The 23,190-nt window shown below is 36.6% G+C and overlaps 1 protein-coding gene across 2 annotated transcripts in view; it reads left to right on the top strand.

Moving 5' to 3' along the window:
- The window catches only part of Dora (zinc finger SWIM domain-containing dorado), a 162,480-nt gene that overhangs the window by 125,875 nt on the left and 13,415 nt on the right, over nt 1–23,190 (top strand). For both annotated transcript variants that reach the window (XM_089105678.1, XM_089105679.1), the window contains exons 17-18: nt 1,559–1,687; nt 13,735–14,040. In XM_089105678.1, the coding sequence (XP_088961804.1) occupies nt 1,559–1,687; nt 13,735–14,040 (435 nt within the window). The remainder of the gene's footprint in view (nt 1–1,558; nt 1,688–13,734; nt 14,041–23,190) is intronic.

The following is a 23,190-nucleotide window of genomic DNA, read 5'->3' as shown; positions in this document are numbered from 1 at the left end:
TTTCTTGGTCGTCAAATCTTCGGTTGCCCCAGACACGGTAGTTATTACCTCATGGCTTTGGTTGTTTATCCGGAACGTAGTAGTACTGGATCTCATTCTTGATCGTTTATATTATTTTATTTTGAGAAGAAATGAGGTGTCTTGGCTAATTTGAAGACAGTGGAAAGCCAGTCCTATCAATCCTTAGCAAGGACCGGTTATATCTAATATCGATAATTCTTTCTTTTGGTGACCTGTACCACTAACAATTTATCCCATTGCTGGGAGAAGTTTTGTAACTGGCGGGACATATCCATACTCCGGTGGTTCCTGCCCAGTGCACATTAGAGTGGCCTTCCAATGCTCCGTCTGAATTTATGACCCCCGGATGTGGGTGCTCCAGATTTATTTAGAGACCCCAGAGACCATGCCTCTTTTTGGTCTGCACCTCCCTACATAGAGGTACCCTGCATATCTACAAGACGGTCCTGTATTCGCTACCTGGGAACGCGTTGAGTGGTCGGGGGGAGGCCCCTACTGAGAATATGACTCAGTAGCACTCAATACTACTGTAATAAATTTATTAATTAGATTAATGAGTTCCAAGCAATAGTATCCTGGGTCACGATGCCTTCCCATTTATAGATAAAATAAAAACCTACGTGACGGCAAAAAAGGGGCGAGATTATTGCGGCTTCACATATGAAAGCTTTTAACAGTGGAAAAAGAATAGACTAGAAAAAAGACGGTGAAGAGAAACTAGACAAAACAACTTCAAAGTGCAAGAGAATTACATAAAAAAAAATGAAAAACAATGTGCAACGGAAAAAAATGGTAAAAATGCTTCTGAAAAACTACCATAGTTGTCTTACAAACGCCATATGATCTGTCTTGAGGGCCAAGTTGAGGTCTTAGAATAACAGGTGATACTTTTAATGAAGGTGGTCATAAAATGGAAACATTTACCAACAGAAACAAACTAGGCTAAACAGCTGTAAAATACATGGAAATAACATGAAAAGATGAAAAATGCTATATACAAAGAATAAAAAGAAGAAAATAGTATAAACATTTCTGAAAAACTGATAGCAATAATAAGATTTACTCAAAATACCTGGGAAAACAAAATAAGATGAACTCAAAATACCCGAGAACAGCGGTATATCCTATTGAAAAAAATTACCATTAAATTTATCAATAGCTAAATTTTATTTAGCCTACAAGTACTTGGTTATCTGAAAATAAGACAAAGAGATCATAACGCCAAGAAGAAGCAAAAGAAGATAATGACAAACAAACTCTCTTGCATAAAATGCATAAAAAAACAGAAAACCAAAGCACTTTTAGTATAGATATTATTTGTTAATTTGACTTTTATTATTTCGTCATTGTATGTATTGTTTTTATTTTATTGTTAATGTTTATTTTATGTGTTCATTCAGTATTTATTATTTTATATATTTTAATTATATTCTGATATTTATTCTTTTTTTATTACTTATTATTTTTTACTTCTATTAAATTTTCTTTTGGTTGCTATTTGCTAATATAGAAACTGTAAGTGAATTTGTAATTACAGTGTAAGGAACAGAACGATGAAATGCTGGAAAGGGCATGTTTGAATGTTGAATCTGCTGCTAAAGGAGGAGCTGTCCATCCTGAAGTCCTTTTTATGGTGGCCAAAAAATGGTTTGAATTGTTTGAACAGGTAAGACAACCAATTCTGTATTATACCCGTACCTCTGTTAGTATGACTAAGAAAGTCATACTTACTCCCGCCATTTACCCGTGCATGCAGCCATTTAAACATTTGCCTCTCAATTACTTGGACTATCTGTCTTCGCTTTTTTTTTCTACAATTAGCCATGTCTTGATACAACCTACTGCAAAATACTTGATTTTCAATTCAAAATCAACGGACTCGGTCTAATTCTAGATCATTAGGTTTTTTACAATAGTTGTGGGGATTGTTTGTTGGGTTTTTTTCGAGAGGAAAGGGGTGGAGTTTGTTTCTGTATTTCTTTTCTAGTGAACAGCGAACACATCGTTGGGCAGCAATCGTAAGAATAGGTTCGTTGATCGACCAAGTGGATAAAAAAAAATATCCACCAGAACATGAATTCCTAATATTACTAGAAAACAATGGCAATATTTCCGAATTTGGCTTAAACAATACTATATTGTTTTTCTATTTACTATATACTCTGTGTCAGAGTGAACTATGTTTATTCTGGTAATTTTCACTGTTTGTACAGCTTTTCACCTTTAGATCAAATTCCGGATGTTTTTGTTTTAGTTAAAGTTTTATTCTGACAGTTTTAGTTTTCAAGTGGGTTGAACTGTGTGGACTTTGAGACACCCGATCATTTGTTGTTTTGAAGTTGGCCTGATAGGGAGGAATGGATGTAGAATGAGAGGGTGATGGCTGGACTGTAAGAATTTCAGTTCATAGTAGGTTTTGTGTGGTCAAATGATGTTAATTTAGATGATCTTCATAAGCAATAAAGGGCGAATCTAGAACAATTTTTAGAGCTCTTTTGCGAATTTTCTCAATCTAAGTTTTATTTGTGCTATTATAAGGAGTAAATTCGCGTTAAAATATGTTTGTTGTGAGGAATCTATGTCGTTGGGGTATTGGCTCTAGTTCCGTGTTTGAATACCCTTACTGGACTTGAGTTTGTGTAGAAATTTTAGAGTCAAGCGGCAAAGTGATTTGAAGAGAATTTACGAGTTCTAATAAAGCAAGGAAAAAAAGAATTATTGAAAAGCAATAACCTGTTGGTAAAAATAAAAAAAATACTTATCCCAAAATTAGCTATTTTCAATCTTAGTTTTGTAAAAAGGGAGGGGTCCATTAATAAAGCTTAGGGAGCAGGAGAAAGCTTTCTTTACCGCTGTTGTTCTGGATTTATTCATTCAACATATTTTCATTATATGTTATAGAACATATAATGTTTCATTATATGTTATATGGAAAATGAATAAAAGCACCCCAAAGACTTCCAATATGACTTAAAAAGATAAAAACACATCCAAAAGCATGTTTTAAAGAGATTGGAGAACTTTAGGGGCACAGAAATAGGCCAAAACCTTTCTGTCATTGACCTTGGGACTTGTTTTAAGTCCAAATAGCCGTGCCTCTGTCCTCATTCCATATTTATTCCGAAGGCCAGTAGATCTGTTTAGCAAGCATGCAGACTGATTCTCGCATACAGTTTGGGGGGATGGGCAGGGGTGTCAGTTCATGAAAATGTAAGAGTGGGACAGGGGTTTTCTTGTCTTTTAAATGAAGATAGAATTAGAGGTATTTTGAAAAAAGCTAGGGGACAATTCTTTTTTTGGTTTTTCAATAAAAACGCCAAACAAGGGTATTGTTCATAATCTAGAGTGGGTAATTCCCACCCCTAATCGACGCCCTTGGAAATGGGTATGACATACGTTTGTGAGGCCCCCGGCAGTTGCCTGCAAGTTGTCAGAATAGTTATTGAAAGTTGTAATGTGTTGTTGTCCAAATGCAAATGCCAAGCAGAGTTGCATGGCCCGTTCCAGTGCTATTTGTTCTCCACTAAGTCAATGCTAATACGGAAACTGAAAAAGGAATTACGTTGAATACGGAAACTGAACAAAAAGACCACAAAGACTTCGCCTAGAGGTGCTTCCTGAGCCTGATCCTCGCTGATACAACAAGCTTTACTGCTGTAGCATTTTCTCTTCAATCCTCATTATTCATCCTTGAAACTAAATGTTAAGTGCTGTTTAATAAGCTGAGCCCTCATTCCTAAAACAGACCTTGCCAGGGTAGCAATCTCTCTTCGACCCCCGTAACGTTTCATCCGCCTTGATGTATTGCCGAGCCTGGTCCTCGTTGCCACAACAGGTTTTCGTGCGGTACTAATATCATCTCTTCAGCATTTTTTTTTGTCATCAATTAAAAAAAAAATTTTCCTAAAAATAAGTTTTTCACAGAAAAGTAAAGAACTCCATTAAATAAAACGAGCAATAATAAAATCAAATAATCTACCAAGCGTAAAACTACCACTAATCAGCATCGATAAATAAATCAAACCCAAACTAATAATAATACTAATAATAACTCACCGCAGCACCAAGCCGCCTGAGGCCAACACAGCTACGCACGATCCTCCTCCACCCCAATCTATTCAAAGCCTCCCTTTTTACACCCGCCTTCGAAGTTCTCATTTCCTTTTCATCTTTCTTTATGACGTCCTCCCACCCTAGATGGGGACGACCTGCTAGCCGTTTAGCCTTAAATGGTTGGTCGGAAAGATCAATTTTCGGCAATCTGTCATCCTTCATCCGCACAATGTGCCCTAATCACCTCAACCTTTCTTTTATTATAGCCCTAGAGAGCGGTATTGAACCACACCTTTCGTACAGCCTATTGTTTGAAATACGGTCAGTCAGCCGGGTACCCAGAACAATCCTTAAGCAATGTCTCTGGAAAACATCTAGCAAATCTTCATCCGCTTTTCGGAGCGTCCATGCTTCAGAGCCACATTTGACCACTATCAGCACTGTAGCTTCCAAATATTAATCTTGGTTAGCAGACTTGTATTCGTATTCTTCCAGACTTTTTTTAACTGTGAAAAAACACCCTGAGCCTTGGCTATTCTATTTTTAACATCTTCACTGCTTCCACCATCTTTACTAATAATACTACCAAGGTAAGTGAAGCTGCCCACCTGATCAATCTTATCATTACCCAACGTCACCTTTTCATCTTCTCTTATTCCTAGCCTTAGTGACTTAGTCTTCCTAACATTAATTTTCAAACCAATTCTAGCACCTTGAACTCGCAAAACCTCTAAAACTTCATTCGTTTTGCTCACACTTTCGTCTAGGTTGCTTATATCATCAGCATAATCCAAGTCCAGGAGACTTTTTCCTCCCTATTTGGTGGTCTCCCATTGCCTTTCCTGTGCTCCTTAAAACAAAGTCCATCAAAATAATCCATATAAAGGGGGATAGAACACAGCCCTGCTTAACTCCTGATTTAATACAGAACCAGTTGCTAACCTCATTTCCTACCTTAACCGCAGCAGTGTTATTCTCGTGCATAGCACTAATCACCTTAATGTATTTGTCTGGTATACCATACAAGGATAAAACCTTTACTAAAACTCTTCTATCAACAGAATCAAACACTTGCTTGTAATATATAAAAATGAGAGTCGGAGGTAGATGAAAGTTCGGGTACTTCTTAGTTTATAGACTATAAATAGCTCTATGGTCGACGGCAACTGTGCCTTTTCTAAAGCCGAAATACTATTCCCTGTTAACTTTGTCAGTTGCATCACTCAGCCTTAATAGTGTCATATAACTGAGTGACTTACTGCCTAATTACACTAGACTACCGCTATAATTACTGTAAAAGTCATTTTCATCATCTTTTTTACAAAGTGTTTTAATTAAGGTTTTTCTAAAATTGTTAGGTACTTCCCTAGGGCTCAAAACCAATATGCCTTCCCAAGGCCAGAACATAATTTGTACTTTACCGAAAAAACAGAAATGAGTGTGCATTGTCAGTTTAATAACATATGCTGATATTTATTCCTTAAAGTGTTAATAATATTTGTTAAAGTTATAAAAGTGAATTTTTTTTCTTTTTATTTTCAGTGAAGTAAAAATTATGTCCTGGCCTTGGGAATGCATATAGTTTTTGAGCCCTACTCATGTTGATTTCTGCTCGTATTGAGTTGGAGTTCTTCACTTTTCTTTGAAAAACTTATTTTGTTGAAAAATTTTTCTTTTAATTAATTTCTGTTCGTTTTATATTGACATGGTCTTTTCATGGATAAAGAAAATAGTAGTTTAAATCTTTTCAGTTTTTCTTTAAGAATTTATAGTTTGACCTGCCATTTCTATGCTGGAGAAAATTTTTCAACGTACACTCTTAAAAATGTGGACACAAATAGTAGTGTTTAATTTAGTTTTATATCTCCTCTAGTTGACCTGAAAAATAAAATTTGATACCATTCGCAAAAAAATATATCTATGCTCGTTGACAGCTTGGATATACTTACACTCTTTTGATTTAGTTAAATTTTAAGAGCAGAACTAGTAATGGAGGTCGCCCCGAAAGTTTGAACATAATACTCTCAGTCGTTGTTGGGATACTGCTGTCTTATTGGCAATCAGCATACACACGGTGCTTTTTTATTTAACCTTAAGGCAACATTTAGTTTTTAAACATAATGGACAAATTGAATAACTGTGGAGGGTTGACCTGTGTAATAGCCCCAACGATACAGTTACAAGGCCGTTCTGCCTACCAACCACTTTGCACTCTTGAAAAGGGTATTAGAACTTTTAATGTCAAATCAAAGTAGCTTCTTTAAAATATCAATGATATTACTAGCTAAGATAGAACAACACTGCCTATGATATTCCTCATATGCCTTTGTAATAATTGCGTGTACATAGTTTTTTCGTTTAATGGAAACTCCTAAACGTTTCAACTTAATGCCCTTAGTGTCATTAGTTGCAGTAACTGTAGAAGTAGTATCAAAAGTATGCACATAGTTTGTTGTGGCTGGTTCAAAATCTGTCACAACTTACCCTGAAAAGTCTAACTTAATAGTGTAAGCTGTTATTGTGATATTGCTTTGTCACTCTATTGACAATCTACATGATCATATTTAGTTTTGATTTTATTCAGTATCCGCCTAAATATTCCTTGAAAGCCTCACCTTAATACCCTTATCTTGTGTAGTTGCAATAGTTGTAGTAGCAGTATGTACATGGCACCTTTTTTTTCAACATCCCCTTCAACACATGATGAAATTTATATTTTAATACCATCAACCGGTCCTGAAGCATTGCTGATACGTCCTCTTGACAACCTATGTGGGTATAGTGGGTTTCGATTTATTTCAATACATGTACAATATTGCCCAAAATTTTACCCTTAATATTCTTATGTTTATTGGTAGTAGTAGTAGCACCAGTAGTTATAGTAGTAGCAATAGGAGTAGAGTTAATAGTAGGAATCTTATCTTTAGTAGCAGTAGTAGTAGTAGTAGTAGCTGGTAATAATAATTGTAGCAGTAGTAGTAGTTGTAGGAGTAGAAGCAGTAGTATTATAATGCAAATATTTTTTTTGGATAGTTCAACAACCCCCACAACGAGCGTGGTAAGTTTTTTAATTTCACCCACGAAACTGTCCCTAAGATATTGCTGATATGTCCTTTCGACAACCTGCATACGGATGGCAGGTTGTCATCCGTACAACAGAAATTTTGAGAAATATTCTCTGAAAATTTCTCCTTCATACCCTTAGATATAGTTGTAATAGTAGTCACAGCGAGAAGTATAACTACTCAACTTACTACAATTAGCCATAGCAATGATATTGTCGATTTGCTCTTTTGATAACCTGTATATTCATATACTGCTTGAAAATTTCGTCTTCATTCTCTTAACCTTAGAAATAGTTGCGAAAGAAGTAGTAGTTCGAGTAATAGTAGTAGTAGAACTAGTAATTGTTGCAGCAGCAGTATCATTAGTAGTAGTGTGCGCATATTGCCTTTTGGTCAATTGATCTTCCCCTTTAGTCATTCTATGAGATTTTCAACTTAATACACAAATCACTTCTTAAGACACACTATTTTGACAATCTAAATGCACGTAGCGTCTTTAGTTAGTTCGAATTTGCCATCAAGATTCTCTCAAATTTTACCTTCATAGAATTAGCCTTAATAGTACTATTATTACAGTAGTTTCGGTGGTTGTAAAAGTAGTTGATGTTAGTGTTGTATTAGTAGCAGTAGTAGCAGCAGTATTATAAGCGGTAGTAGCATGTACATATTGCCTTTTGGTCAGTTGGACATCGCTTTTATGATGCCCCGAATGTCCTACCTGGACGCGTTACTCCATTCCAAAAACACTGTTAACGAGCGCGTTTGACGCCCTTGTGATGCCCTTTTCGCCTTAGTGGTCTAAACTTTTCAAGTTATTGCAATTGAAGTAGTAGTTGGAGTAGCTTAGTAGCAGCAGTAGCATAAGGAAAAGTAGCAGTGGTATTAGTGTTATTACTGAGTGTTATTAAGTATTCTTCGAAATTTTCAACTTAATACCCAAATCAATTATTGAGATACGCCCTTTTAACAATCTGCATGCGCATAGTGTGTTATGATTTATTCCAAATTCCCCCTCAATATCTTCTCAAATTTTCACTGTCATACGTGTAGGCTTAATTTTACTAGTATCATAATAGTAGTGGTAGTAGTAGAAACAGTAGTAGCAGTAATAATGTATACTTATTAGTAGTATCAGGAGTAGCAGCAGCAGCATTAATAGCATTAGTAACAGGCACATTTTGCCTCTTGGTTAACTGGACATCCCACTCATGATACCCCTGAAGTTTACTCTTGATATGATAAGCCGTTCCAAAAATATTTCTGATACGCCCGTATCAGCAATCTGTACACACATAGTATGTTTTGATTAAGTTCAACTTTCCCCCTCAGCGTTTCCTGATATATTTTGTTTCAATATCCTCAGCCTTAGTAGCACTCGCAACAGAAGTAGTAGTTTTAGTGATAGTAGTGTAGCACTTGTGATAACAGTAGAACCAGCAGTGGCTGTAGTAGTAGTTGCGTGCAAATATTGCCTTTTTGGTCAATTGGTCATCTCCCTTGTCATTTCCCGAAAATTCCGAATTGTTATACTCAATCATTCCTGATTTACACCCTTTTGACAACCAATATACACATAACATATTATTATTTAATTCAAAAGTCGCTTCAACATTCCCTGAAAGACTCATCCTAATGCCCTTCGTATTTTGGGAAAGTAGAAGTCAAACATGCGTATCCATTCTGGATAACATGTACTATATGTAAACAATGAACAAATTGCATAACTTGCACTCCTTTTCCCTAGGTCTCGGGGGGAGGGGGGGGGGGTTGAAATATCCAAACGCATAATTTCTAATCCTTTCAACAGTGCTGAAAAAATTTGATGTCTCAAAACTTTGATTGGATGTTTTTTATGGGAAATGATGGGCATGGGGGGGGGGAGAGTAGTTTTTCTCAAATCACTTTGACTCTTTAAAAGAACACTATAACTTCCAATTTAAAATCAAATGAGACCCATCTGAATTTAATACGACCCCCCATTCCATACAAAACTTACATGCCCCCAGGGCATAACTTAGAGCCCTTGCCCCAGGGCTCTTTGGGGTTGTGCCAACCCTGGAGGCGTTGTTATATGTTCTTTGGACTATTTTAAACAAAATTACCATCGCAAAATTTCAGTCAGGTACATTTGGTGAACAGTGAGGTAGTTGGGGGGGGGGGCTAGTTGATCTCCATCACTGTTGACTCTTAGAAGGGAAGTATTACTTCCAATTTCAACCAATTGAGCCACCTCTAAAGTTTATACAACCATCCCTTCCATAAAAACCTTAAATGCCGCAGGGGCATAACTTACAACCCTCGCCCTCATACTGTGGTGGTTTGTATTGACCTCAAAAGCCTTGTTATATGATCTTTGGACTATTTTGAATTAAAGGACTGTCTCGGCGTGTAATATTTTTCGGCGTGTTTGTGTGTGGGGGGGGGGTGTGGCAGCTGCGCTCTGTTCACTTTAGCTCTTAAAAAGGGCATTAGAACTTCTAATTACCAATCCAATGAGTCCCCTCCAAAGTATGTACGACCACCCCTTCTATGAGAATCTTACATGCACCCAGGACATAACTAACAACCCTTGCCCTGAGAGCTATAGGGGGCTTGTATTCCTCACAGACATAATTTCCAGACCCTTCAACTATGATGAACAAATTCGTTATCTCCAAATTTTGATTGGAGGTGTTAAGGCAAATTATGAGCGTGGAGGGGGGGGGCTGTTTGCTCTCAATTCACTTTGACTCTTAAAAAGGGCACTATGACTTCCAATTTGAAATCGAATGAGCCTCGTTTGATGTTTATACGACCGCCCATTCTATAAAAAAAACCGTATATGCCCTGATGGCATAACTTACAACCCTATCCACAGGGCACTGGGGGGTTGTGTCAATCCTAGTGGCATTATTATATGTTCTTTGGACTATTTTGAACAAAGTTGCTATCCTAATTTCAATCAGATGCGTTTGGTGAAAATAGGGGTTGTCGGGAAGGGGGGATAAATGCTCTCCATCACTTTTGACGTCCCCGGGGCATAACTTACAACCCTTGCCCCCAGGCTCTGGGGTTTGTTTCAGCTCCAAAGGCCTTTTTACATGATATTTAGACTATTTTGAATAAAATGGCTATCTCAAAATTTCTAATAGATGCATTTCGGGACAATACGACGTGTGTGTCTGGGGGGGGGGGTAGCTGCCGTCAGATCACTGACTCTGAGAAAGGGTACCCTAGAGGTATTATTATATGGTCTTTGGACTATTTTGAACAAAATTGCAATCTCCTAATTTTAATCAGATGCGTTCGGTGAAAAGAGAGGTTGTCGGGAATGGGGGCTAAATGCTCTCCATCACTTTTGACGCCCCCGGGGCACAACTTACAACCCTTGCCCCCAGGCTCTGAGGGTTTGTTTCAACCCTAAAAGCCTTTTTATATGATATTTAGACTATATTGAATAGAATGGTTGTCTCAAAATTTCTAATAGATGCATTCTGATTACCAATCCAATCTTAAAATCCTTGCCCTGAGGGCTGGGGGGGGATTTGTCATCCTCAAAGATATAATTTCTTGGTCTTTCAACTAAGTTGAACAAAATGGCTGTCTCAAAATTTTGATTGAAAATTTTAGGAGAAATGATTCGCGTGGGGGGCATTTACCGTCCGATCACTTCTGACTAAGAAGGGCACTATTTCTCTCCATTTTCGATCGAATAAGTGCTTTTTGTAGTTACTACGACAACGCTTGTTATAAAAAAAACCTTGTATGCCCCAATGACATAACTAACAACCCTTGTCCTGAGGGCGGTGGGGGGGGGCTGTCATCCTCATAGACATAATTTCCAGACCTTTCAACTTCGTTGAACAAAATGGCTATATCAAAAATTTTATCGGAAGGGTTAGGGGAAATGATAGGTGGGGGGGGGGCATTCGCCATCCGATCACTTTCGACTATTAAAAAGGGCACTAATCCTCTCAATTTTCAATCGAATTATCCCTCTTTGAAGTTTTCTACGACAAAGCAATACAAACATTATACGCTTCCCAGGGCATTACTTACAACCTTTACCCTGAGAATTTTAATTGGATGTGTTTGGGGAAATGATGGGCGTGGGAGGGGGTTAGTTGCCCTCCAATCACTTTCTACTATTAAAAAGGGCACTGTCCTTTCAATTTCCAGCGAGTCCCTTTTGAAGTTTCTGCGACAACTCGTACGATACGAAGTGCCCTGATCTAAGACAAACAAACCAAAAAAAATAATTAATAATCCATTATGTCAACATCATTCTTTACTTAGGCAACGCTGTTTTCCAAGTTTTTTGGAGTTATTTTCTAAGCCTGGCCCTCTTTCATAAAACAGGGCTTGCTGCAGTAGCATCGTCTCTTTAGACTTTGCCCATCTGTCTTGATGCTCTTGCCAAGCCTGGCTCTTGCAGCTATACCAGGCTCTGTTTCAGTGCTATCGTCTGTTCAGCTTACGCAAGTCACTCTAGAAACTACATGCATAGAGCTCTTTGCATACCCTGAACCTTGTTCACAATCCAGGCCTTGCTTATCATCTTTTCGATCCTCTTTCGTCCGCCTTGAAACTATGCTCCTAGAACCTCTCGCTTGGTCGTGTCATCGTTCGTAAAAAAGGTCTTGTTGCAGTAGTATCACCTCCTCAAGAAACTCACCGCCAAGTAACACATTGACTTCGCAAATTGACTTGATTTTTGGTAGTTTCGCAGCAAGTTTCACTCAAATTGTTCAAGCATTATCTTGAACAAACGATCCAACGATCGATTCCATAATCTTCAACATACCCCAGAAAACGTTACCAGGTCTCGACCAAACTCGGTTAGAAATAAGAGTTGGAGTTCTAGTTATGTCTTTTGGGGATTCGGAATCTAAAGCCCTTAAAGTAATTTTCCCTTTTTAATGTTTTTAATTTTATTAAATAATATTTTATTAGATAATGTCTTATTAGAGATGTTTTTATTACTTAATGTCTTTCTGTATGATGTTAAGATTGGATACGATCCCTAATCCTTAATTTAAAACATGTTGGGGAAATGTGTAAACGATAAGCGAAACTATGAATCGTTGCAATTAATTTATTTCTTATCATTGTCTTATATTTCTTATAATGAATTTATTTTTTATCTTTTGCAATTAATAATTTCTTATTATTATTTTATGTTCTATTATCTTATCATAATTTTTTGTGATAGGATTTATTTCTTATTATCATCAGTATTATGTTGATTACTGAAGTCACAAAGTTCCTCAGCGTATTCATAGATTCCTCTCTTTCGTTCAAACATCCCATATCCCTGCTGTCTTCAACAGTCTCACGGCAAACATAAATGTTACATAAAGTTAGCCTGATTCTAAGTGCTGACATGATGGAAATGCTTTATAATGCTTTTCTCTTCCCTTACTTGATCTATTGATGTTCTGTCTAGGGCGATACATTCAAATCTTATCTAAAATCATTGAAGAGATCATGAAACCGTGCATTCAAGGCCAAATATTGCCTCCCCAGGCTATACCCCTAAACAGACCTATACAGAGACACTGGAACAATATTTATAACAGAGATAATCAACGTTAGTAATCTGCGTTTAGCACACACGGCAATATCGAATAGAATTTTTCAAGGTCTTTCCATGTACTTCGAACTTTGTAGCACAATCAATCGAGGAAGAGCTCTCCGCTGCAACCAGTACAATTTTGTGCTACCGGGAAAAAGGCTTACAAGGTCTTAACACTCCAGTTTATAGAAGTATTTCTGTATGGAACTCAATTAATGAATCTATTAAATCCATAAAATCATTTGGCACACTCCAAAAAGGATAACTGTCTTACACAGTATTTGATACCGCATGAGTTTATGTCTTAATTTTTCTCTTGTATCTTATCCTCTCATTCTCCTTCTTTGACTCCACCTCTTCTCAATTCTTCTCATTTCATAGTGTGATATAAATTTGTTTACCAATTTCAGGCGTGACTCGCACAAGCATTGCTTTGAGTTGAAATGTTCATGTTAATTGTTTCGTTTGTTCATTTATTTAAAAATAAAAGGTTGATTGATTTTGATTGATTGATTGATTGAAGAGTTTAAATGCTCGGTTAGGAGCATGATGTATTAGGGATGGACCTAGCATCGGTCAATACTTCTCCTTCTTCCTCTGAAATCATAGCTAAAGGTTTCTCTTGTTTTCTTTCCTTTCTTTTTTTTTCATCACTGGGGGAAAACAATCCCTTTGTTGATAAACTTTCTTTAATGTTTCAAAGAAAAATAGTGGAGCTATATCGCTAAAACTTTCACTAATTTTCAGAATTTAATATTTGAGATGATCCCTGAAAGTTTCATTTGCCTGGCTCTGCAACTTTCTTTATGATATCAAACAAAATCTATCCAGAAATTGATTGTTTACCCCCTGTTATCTGTTTCTATAAATAAAGTTTATTTTCATTTGAACAAACAAGTTTCTTATCTTTAAATTTTTCATTTTTATTTAGATTTTGTATTTTTATTAAAAAATAAAACTAATTTTTATTATTTATTTATTTTTATATTTACCATCTATTATAAGACCCTTTATTATCTACTTCGACTCTATATTTTTCAGAAAATGGCAAATCTTCCGAGAAATACAAATGGTCATAATCACGAAGAACCACCTCAAGGTCAACATCAACAACATCAGCCTCCAGTTAACCACCAAATGGTGTATCCTTTTTTCCCTGCTTATTCGGTCTATCCTGTGCAGCCAGTAATTCTTCCACCTCATCCAGGTGGCCCGTACCCTTTTGTCCCTCAAGCATTGTTATATGGTCATCCTTTAATGATGCCAAATCCACAAAATGGTCCACCTCCTCCATTTTCCATGGTTTCAGCTAAAGGACCGTATATTCAACCTGGACTTCCTGGACCAGTAAGTTTTTTTTTTTTTTTTTTTTTTTTTTTTTTTTTTTCGTCACAGTTCGGTATTTGAATTCATAGGTTTTTTGTAAACCGACGATGGTTTGGCAAAGGCTCTGCTTTACAGCCTATGTAGCGTATATCTGCAAAACTGATGTAAATAAACCAACTGATGATATGTCACAAAGATTATAGGATTATGCAAAACATGTGCTTTTCTGAAAACATAAGAAATAATAATTTTACATTTTCATGTGTCAATATTTCAATGTTTCATATATGTTTTCACATGTTTGTGAAACATATATATTTCACATGTTTCAATAATTTTTCATTTTCAGTAAAAAATATTCAAAGGTGCTTTATGTTTCCAGTGTAAAAAAAAATCCTGTTTTCTTTTGTGCAATCTGTAAAGCTTTAGTTTTGCATAATCCTACAAACCTAGGGACATATTGTCAGTCGGTTTACTTGCACTAGTATCATCGATACTTGCTATGTAACCCGCGAAGAAATAATTTTGCTCTGTTTGAGTCTCAACTGCGCTCTTTACCTCCATCTGAAAAACTAAATCTTATGCTCGCTTGTACTTTAAACGAAAAATGTATATTTGACTTGGTTATAAGGGTGTATCCAGGATTTTGTCCAGGGGAGGGGGGGGCACTACAATACAAACTCTAAAAACGTATCAAAAAGAAAATTATATGCATTATTGTTACATTTTTACGAGTCGGACAAAAACCTATTGGGGGGGGGGGGTTCAACTCGAAAATTTGAGAGAAATGAGAATTACGCTTTTACGAGTCGGACAAAATCCTCGGGGAGGCGGGGGGGGGGGTTGTCAACCCAAAAACTTGAGAAAAAACCAACAAAGAGAAAAATCTCTAAAAAAAAAACAACAAACAAACGAGACTGTGGCCAGTGTCTTAAAAAACTTGAGAGAAATGATAAATATTAGCCGCTGTAGATTCTCAGTCAATGCTTGTATGACCAGAAACTGGTCATACTGCTTAGCTGCATTATTAATTTTTGAATGTTGTGCAAATGTTGTGAACGTTGAATTCTGTTAGAGCTATAAATAAGTAAAACAAACGCAAAATAACAAAATCAGTAAACTATTTGATAGACTTCATCTCTATCCAAGCACTAGGAGGGGGGCTGGGGTCGAGTAATTCTTGACAAGTACTTCCGAAAATCTGGCAAGATTTCAGAAATAGAAATAGAAATGTAATCAGAAATAGATCTGAGAAAGGAATTACACACCAGTTGAAAGAACTTGTGGAGAAAATGAGTTTCTGTGTGAAAAAGAACTAGAAACTGAGTTAGAAAGTAAGAAATTGATATTTAATATTTCTTTTGGAATGATTAATTAATTGATATGGAATTAATTAATTAATAATTTAGAATAATTAATGGGTGTTTTTCAGACTTGAAGTGCTTAAAGCACATTTTATAGGTACTTCCACGAGTTTTTTCAACTAATTATTTGTTCAATTGATCATTAGTAGTTCCTGGTAAATTGATGAATTTTTTTTATCAATAGTTGAATTAAATCAGCATTGATACATAGGTGTATTCATATTAGCTGATGGATCTTGATAAACGTGTTAGTGTATTGAAACTGCTATTACTCAAAACATTCATTACGCAAGAACGTTTCCGTAGTTATAGATTGCTTTGTAGTTATATTATTCAGCAATTAAATGGCCATTTTCAAACAAATAAAATTCAGTTATTGGCTACCGTCAATTACAAACATATCAGAGTTTGTACTTACAACTACGAAGAAAATTATATACATAATAAATTAAGGCTTCAGGACATGATCAAACGGGAAAACCTGGAAAAATACCCTACCTTTGCTCGTCATGGTGGCCCAACCCCATGAAATGAGTTTGGTATTTTTCTTATGTGGGGTTGGTATATGGAGCTGCGTATGTTTCTTACGTTTATCCTACGCCTGGTATAGCATACTTGTCATGTTTGTCATTATGGTCTGACTACACATCAGAAAGACCGCTTGGAAAGGTTCCAATACCCAGCTTTTCTGGTAGTTTCTAAATCCCCCAAGGTCGCTTATTGTTCCCTTTTAAAACAATTTTTCCTTACAGCTCTTTGAGAAGAGAGAGAGAGAGAGAGAGAGAGAGAGAGAGAGAGAGAGAGAGAGAGAGAGAGAGAGAGAGAGAGAGAGAGAGAGAGAGATGAGAGATGAGAGAGACAGAAAAAGAGAGATGAGAGAGACAGAAAAAGAGAGAGAGAGAGAGAGAAGAGAGAGGAAAGTGGACACAACCTACATATCATTTTATGATATGTATGATATGTATTCTGGCTACGAATTCGTAAAATCCTTCCCCCTGAGCATATCCCTTCGCATCAACGGCTCCAGCGACATTTAGCTTAATTTCTACCTAAAATTCAGCCGGTGACTGCACGACATATGTGTCCGTTCCCTCGTTCGTCTAGGTTTGTAATGATAGACTCCCTCGTCGATAATTATGAATGAATGAATTTTATTAATAACCTGTCTTACAATAAACAGAAAAAAACAGAGCACAAACTAGAAAAGAAAGAAAAAGCAAAAACTGGCAAGAAAAACAAATACAAACAGAAAGAACTACATAATAACACAAATATTTGAGAAGGTGGGCCCTTTCGTGATCCAGGAGCTCTAGTTTTTTCACGTAATTCTGAATTACCTCCTCCACGGCACTCAGAGGCTCAACAATTCTATATTTTGCAGCAATATGGTGGTTTTTAGCAAAAGGCGGCACTTGAAGAAGATATCGAGCATACTTGAAAAATACCGACCTTATGTCTTTCTTGTTTCGTGCACTCAGGAGCTTCCAAAAAGGAGACAGGTACAAGACATGGGGCAAAGCTACTGCATTGTAAAGACGAGCCAAATATTTACGGCTTGAATTGCGACGACTAGTGACAACACCCGCATAAGCAATGCGCACTTTTTTAGAAAGGTGCTCAATAAGCAAAGACTGGGTCTCTCGAAGATTACGACCAATCGGGAGGCCAAGGTACGTAATGTGACTAGACGGTGCTACGGTAATTCCACCAAGCCTGACTGTAGCATTATCTTCAGGGCAATTAAAAAACAAATCAGCAGACTTTTCTACATTAAACTGCAAACGAATATCAGCATAACTTTTTTCAAGACGCGAGAAATTATTTTCTAATGAAGAAAGCAACCGAGACAGATTTAAAAGATCATCTGCAAAACCCAGAAGTGACCAGTCAATATGCTTGCAAATATAACTCGGAGAGAAAACCTGTTGTGCATAATTAACACTGTTATTATACAAAGTAGGAGACGTTATAGCCCCTTGCTTAATTCCCTTATGTACGGAAACCTCCCCAATAAGCTCACTATCTTGCAAACGATCACGAAGCTTGAGGTTACTATACATATCACGTAGTGACCTTACAATAGAAGAACGCACACCTCGCTTACACTGCTCTATCATAATCTGGGCATGAATCCGAGAGTCAAAAGCTCTCCTGACATCATACTGACCTAAGATCAAAGTTTCTCGCGAGAGATGAGCATCAAGTAATATGTTACCAAGAAGATAAAGTACATGGGTGTACCCGAGGCCTTTTCGAAAACCAAACTGGTGTGGAGGCATCTCACACTTATCATAAATTTCATCAAACAAAACAATCTCGAATAGTTTACAAAACAATGAAGATATCGTTACTGGCCGATACGAAGAAGGCTGTTCGGCTGGCTTCCCCTTCTTTAATATCGGTCTAACTATACCCAGACTAAAGCAACTCGGGACTATCCCTTGTGTCAAAATCATCTGAAACAGAAGGGCAATATGATGGTAAAGAACATAACCTCCTAAAGAAATATGTAGAGCACAAATACTATCGCAGCCTTTTGAGTATACCTTTTTCAGCTTTTTAACGGCCTGGCAAATTGTGACCGGTGACGCTGAGAAATCGCCGAAGGTGTCGGTAAGCATAGAAACCAGCTCATTCTCGTAATTAGACTGCAGAACTGGATCAGGCGCTTTGAACTCAGACTCAAAGTAAGTACTCCGCTGATTAGCAGAAATATTAGACGTAGGCTTGGCTTCTTCAGGCTTAGACCGAAGCGACCAAATAAGGTTCGGATTCTTACTGAGCTTTTGCACAAAATTTTCTTTGAGGGTTGCACGGTGGGCATCTAACGCTTTATTGAATTTTCGTTTAGTATGGATTCGAATCTCGTTCACTATTCCACTTCGTGGCTTCCCGCTATCATGTCAAATTTTCAGCTACAGCTTCGCCGACGCAGAAGTCGCCGTTTGATTCGGATTTCTAGACAATCGTTTCACCTGCGATATACTATGGATGTGATTCATAGGAACTGCTACACTCCACGATACACGGAGCATGCGATATTTTTTCACAGCAAATGTTTATATGCAGACGCATTTCACTTTCAATGCAATACGAGTTTGCATTTCTCTGCAGCAGATGGAAGGGAACTTTTATTTTACTCAGGATATCCCCAGAAGTAGCCGCAAAGAGATCTTTCGACACTTGTTTCCAGTCACTGTATACTCTCCATTGGGATTTGCATTGACCCGACAACTTTGGACAGTCCAGTGTTATTGACAATGACAAAGGCAAATGGTCAGAGTAAGAACCATCAGCTGCAACTTTTACTTCGTCACTCACCGGGAAGTTCGTTAACACATGGTCAAGATTTGAGGTGGTGTTGGCAAAACTGATAAATGTATAAGTTTTGTCCTTACCAACGACTTTTAAATTATCAGAAAGGGAACCTATACCGATTAAAGTGCTTTCAGATTTGGTATCAAGTAGGTCGCAGTTGAAGTCCTCTATTAATAGAACTTTTGTATTCCCAGGAATTTGAGCCTTCACGAAACGGCTTAGCTGAGTACATGCAGTCGTAAACTTGCTATCCGAGAGGCGAGATCTATAATTAGTAGGAAGATAGATGTTTATTATGACAGTATCGCGCACTTTAACAGCGAGGAAGTCTTTACTTGATGCTAAAAGTTCAGCCTGAAGAGACTTTCTCACCAAAGTGGCTAAACCACCAGATGCCCGATCTCTGGATTTCACACGTTTAGTTGGCCGAATAAAGCACTGGAGTGAACTTGAGCCGGTTAGTATTGTCCTCGGAAAGCAGGTGCTCTTGTATGCAAATTACTTCATTTGTTAGGCTCATAGTATCAGGCAGAACTGTTTTATCAAGTGCTGTCCCATTTATATTCCAAGACAAAATACTACAAATTTTGGGAGCGTGATCCATCTTTCAATTTTTTTCGGTTATCAGGACAGGCATAGTAATAACATGTGTGCCTAGTCGAATTACAATTCAGGCACCAAGTAGGATTTTGACAAGGGTTCTCAGGGGAGCTTGTGTGGCCAGTTTCTCCACAGCGGCTACAAGTTTCAGCTTCCTTACAGTCCGCCGCTATGTGCCCCACATGATGACACCGATAACACCTTCGAGGCAAAAAGCAGAATTCTTCTAGACGGAATAGTTCGAAACCAATTTTAGTCGGGCTCGTTAAGGCAGCGGACAAATTACTTTTAGAGGGTTAATACATTTTAAACGCGTGAAAATTACCACACTGGTTTGCTTTTCATAGTCATTTGACAGACTTTTCAGAAGGTCCTCCATCACGTTGCTGGGGAGACATTTCTTTATGCCGATGAGCTGGGTCTCACCAAGTCGAGCGTCAATTTCATTGATACTTTTTAGGGCAGCCGAGACTTTTTCGGACCATTGTTCAGAGTATCTAACTTGCGGGAAAACTGTTGCAGATCACTGTCCATTTTTCTCGTCATTTCGTTCACTTTGGTAGTAATACAGACTGCAATTTCGTCACCACACGTGGGAACAGACTGCGGTTCGAGAATAACGAAAGTCGGAAGCTCTTTACCGTCCTTAGCACTGCGCCATATGGCATTTGCGATATCCGTCAAGTTATCACAGTCTTTTTTGCATTCGCGTAATCGTTCTTCATATCCGAGTTCAACCTCATATAAGTCCACAGCAGTTTTTTGGCTTCCATAATACTGGCATGATAAAAAAACTCTATTCCTTTGTTAACGAACATATCAGTCTTAATACCCTTTGTCATGCATCTAGATACAAAGTTTAAAACTGGATTCAATACCAGCACAGTTTTCATTTCAATAATCTGGATTAAGTCCAAAATACATTTACCAAATTCTTTGATAATTAATAATATCAAATTCTAGGCACATATTTGAGGGCTGAACTATATATTCAATATTTTTCTTGTGGTAACCTTGCAAGAAAAGTAAGTGAAGCGTTGAAGGCTGTCTACCTTGTCCCCGAAATTTAAGGGGTGATGCCAGCGGGTACCACGGCTCTTGCTAACAACTCTCCACCCCCCCCCCCCCTGCTCACTTTTCTTTCCCCACCTCAATTGTAGTGTAAATGCCTCTAAATATCAGATGTCCTATTTATTTAAAATCACACTGCTTGATGGCTAACCTAGAATATTATCAGTGAAAAAAAAAATATCAAATTCATACCACTTTTACAAAATATAAATAAATGTCCAGAAACTATGTTAGTACATTCAGCAATGGTTTTATCATAAGTCAGGAACTATAATACTTTGACAAATATTGCAAAATCCAATAGCTTCACTGGGATTATAATTTACTGAAAAAGTTTACTGGTTTGATAATGTTAATAAAATATCTAATTTATGACAGATATATTCACTATGAACTCTGAATCAATTATATATATATATATATATATATATATATATATATATATATATATATATATATATATATATATATATATATATATATATATATACGAGCAATAATTGTGTATATATACATTTATTCTATTTCTTGAAAATGGCTCCGTATTTTTTTGGGGGGGGGGGGAATTGGTATCTAGGGATATTTTCGCATAAAAAAACGATCTACACAGGTCAGAAGTCTGCGAAAAATCGTTAAGAGCCTGAATTTTGCTTTTTGCAAATGACATCATGTGCTATGTTAGTATATCATATAAGCATTTCTTATGGCATCATATAAGTATTTTCTTATATGATGTTGTTCATAGCATGAATAAGATGGTTGAGTGTCCAACGCAATAGTTATTTATATAATATAAAGTCTGTTGGAAGGCTCAAAAAACGAAAATTTGAAGTTGCAATTTGAACGAAGCAAATAAATTGATAATGGTAGCGATGATTATTAAGTTTTCGATTTTGACAAATATAAGGTCATCAATACCTACCATACCTTTGAATATCAAAAATATGGACCAGATAAATCGTTGGAAGAAAAAGAAGTTTTTGTCTCGCCCCATGGACCATTAAAACAAAGATAGGTCCGCGGTTGTCTTTCATAATGACAAAAGACAAGCCAAGGCAAAAGAAAAAGTTTTTGTCCCACCACCTGAACAATTAAAAGAAACAAAGGATTGGCGATATGTCTTTCATAATGACAAAAGACAAGCCAAGGCAAAAGAAGAAATTCTTGTCCCATCACCTGAGCAATTAAAAGAAACAAAGGTGGTCGTCAATGCCTTCCATACATTGTAAAATCAAAAACCTGGACTAGATAAATAGTTGGAAGAAAAAGAAGTTTTGTCCCACCACCTGAACAATTAAAAGAAACAAAGGTTCCGCGATACGTTTTTCATCATGAAAAAAGATAAGCCGAGGTAAAAGTTAAAGGTCCAATAAAAAAAAAAAATGGAATTATACAACGGCACCACTTCTAATTGAAGGTCGATTTTGACGTCATGACATCAAGAGAAGGCTCAAATTGTCTGCGTTTAGAAGACAAACGATAGTGAGAATCTATATATTGAAGCCTGCCGCGTGCCGAATGCCGGGTTCCAAGTACTATATATATATATATATATATATATATATATATATATATATATATATATATATATTGTCCTCGTTTCCTTTCTTCGCGATTTTTTGTTTAATATATATATATATATATATATATATATATATATATATATATATATATATATATATATATATATATATATATATATATATATATATATATATATATATATATGTATATATATATATGAGAAAGTTTGAATTTTAAATATTTCAAGTTTTATTTCGACTCTGTTTGTTATGTTGAGTTTCATTGTTCACTTTTTTTTTCTGTTGCATATAAATTTGTATAACGATGGCTATGCCTGTAATTATTATATGTTTAGTATCGTATCTCTTAATTTGACAAGAAATGCCACTGATTGGCATAACCATGTAAGGCCTTTGATAATAAAATAATTTGAGTTTGCTGTGTCACGGCTTGGAAAGGACTGATTTTTTTCGGACTTCTTTTTGCTGATCCAGATGCCAATGGCTCGATCAGCCTTCGGCATATTTCCTAACCTTTCTGGAAACTTTTCAAATAACTGATCATTACATCAGGGCCATATACAGGGGAGTTTACCAGGCTTGAACATCTCCTCTTCTCCCCTCCTGAATTTTGTCTGAATCGCAAAAGATGACGAAAATACATATAAACAAATTTGTATGCGTTTTGTATAGTTTTTTTTGTAATCCACCCCCTACCAAAATAGTTCCCCCGAACAAAAATTCTGGACACGGTACTGATGTAGTTGCTTATTGATAATTGAGGTTGTAGACTGGCCTAAATTAACATAATTGTTTCCTTTGTTTTTCTTTGGTAATTGCTACTTTTATTATTTTCCTTTCCTTGGTAGTTGTTTTCCTTTGGTAATTGTCAAATTGTCTGTAAGAAAAGTGATTACGACTCCATTACGATTATTTTTGCCAGGTAGAACCGATGACAACCAATTTGAGAAATGGAATTTATGCAATTATAAGATTAGCAAAAATATCCCAGTAAACTTTTCCCGAGTATAATAAACATTCGTGAAAAAGAAAAATCCTGCTACCATCTCTCGGTTTCTTAGATACTTAGCCATGTCAAGAAGCGGGTTCCAGGTTGATAAAAAGCTTGTAATATTCAATAAAAATGTAATTTACCTTTCCAGGTGAGAGCAAATTAACTGCTAGAGCAAAAGAAAATCAACTTGGAATTTAATTTTGCATTAAAATTTTTCTGAATAAGTTTAACTAGTATCTTCAGTCTATTAGCTTCTCCCAAGGCCGTAACCAGGGGGGCA

The sequence above is a fragment of the Artemia sp. Qi Xiang Cuo genome, chromosome 19 (assembly GCF_049724085.1).
Source record: "Artemia sp. Qi Xiang Cuo chromosome 19, ASM4972408v1, whole genome shotgun sequence".
Taxonomy (NCBI): Eukaryota; Metazoa; Arthropoda; class Branchiopoda; order Anostraca; family Artemiidae; genus Artemia; species Artemia sp. Qi Xiang Cuo.
Note: the sequence above shows the minus strand (reverse complement) of the source record. Positions and strands in the feature narration are given on the sequence as shown.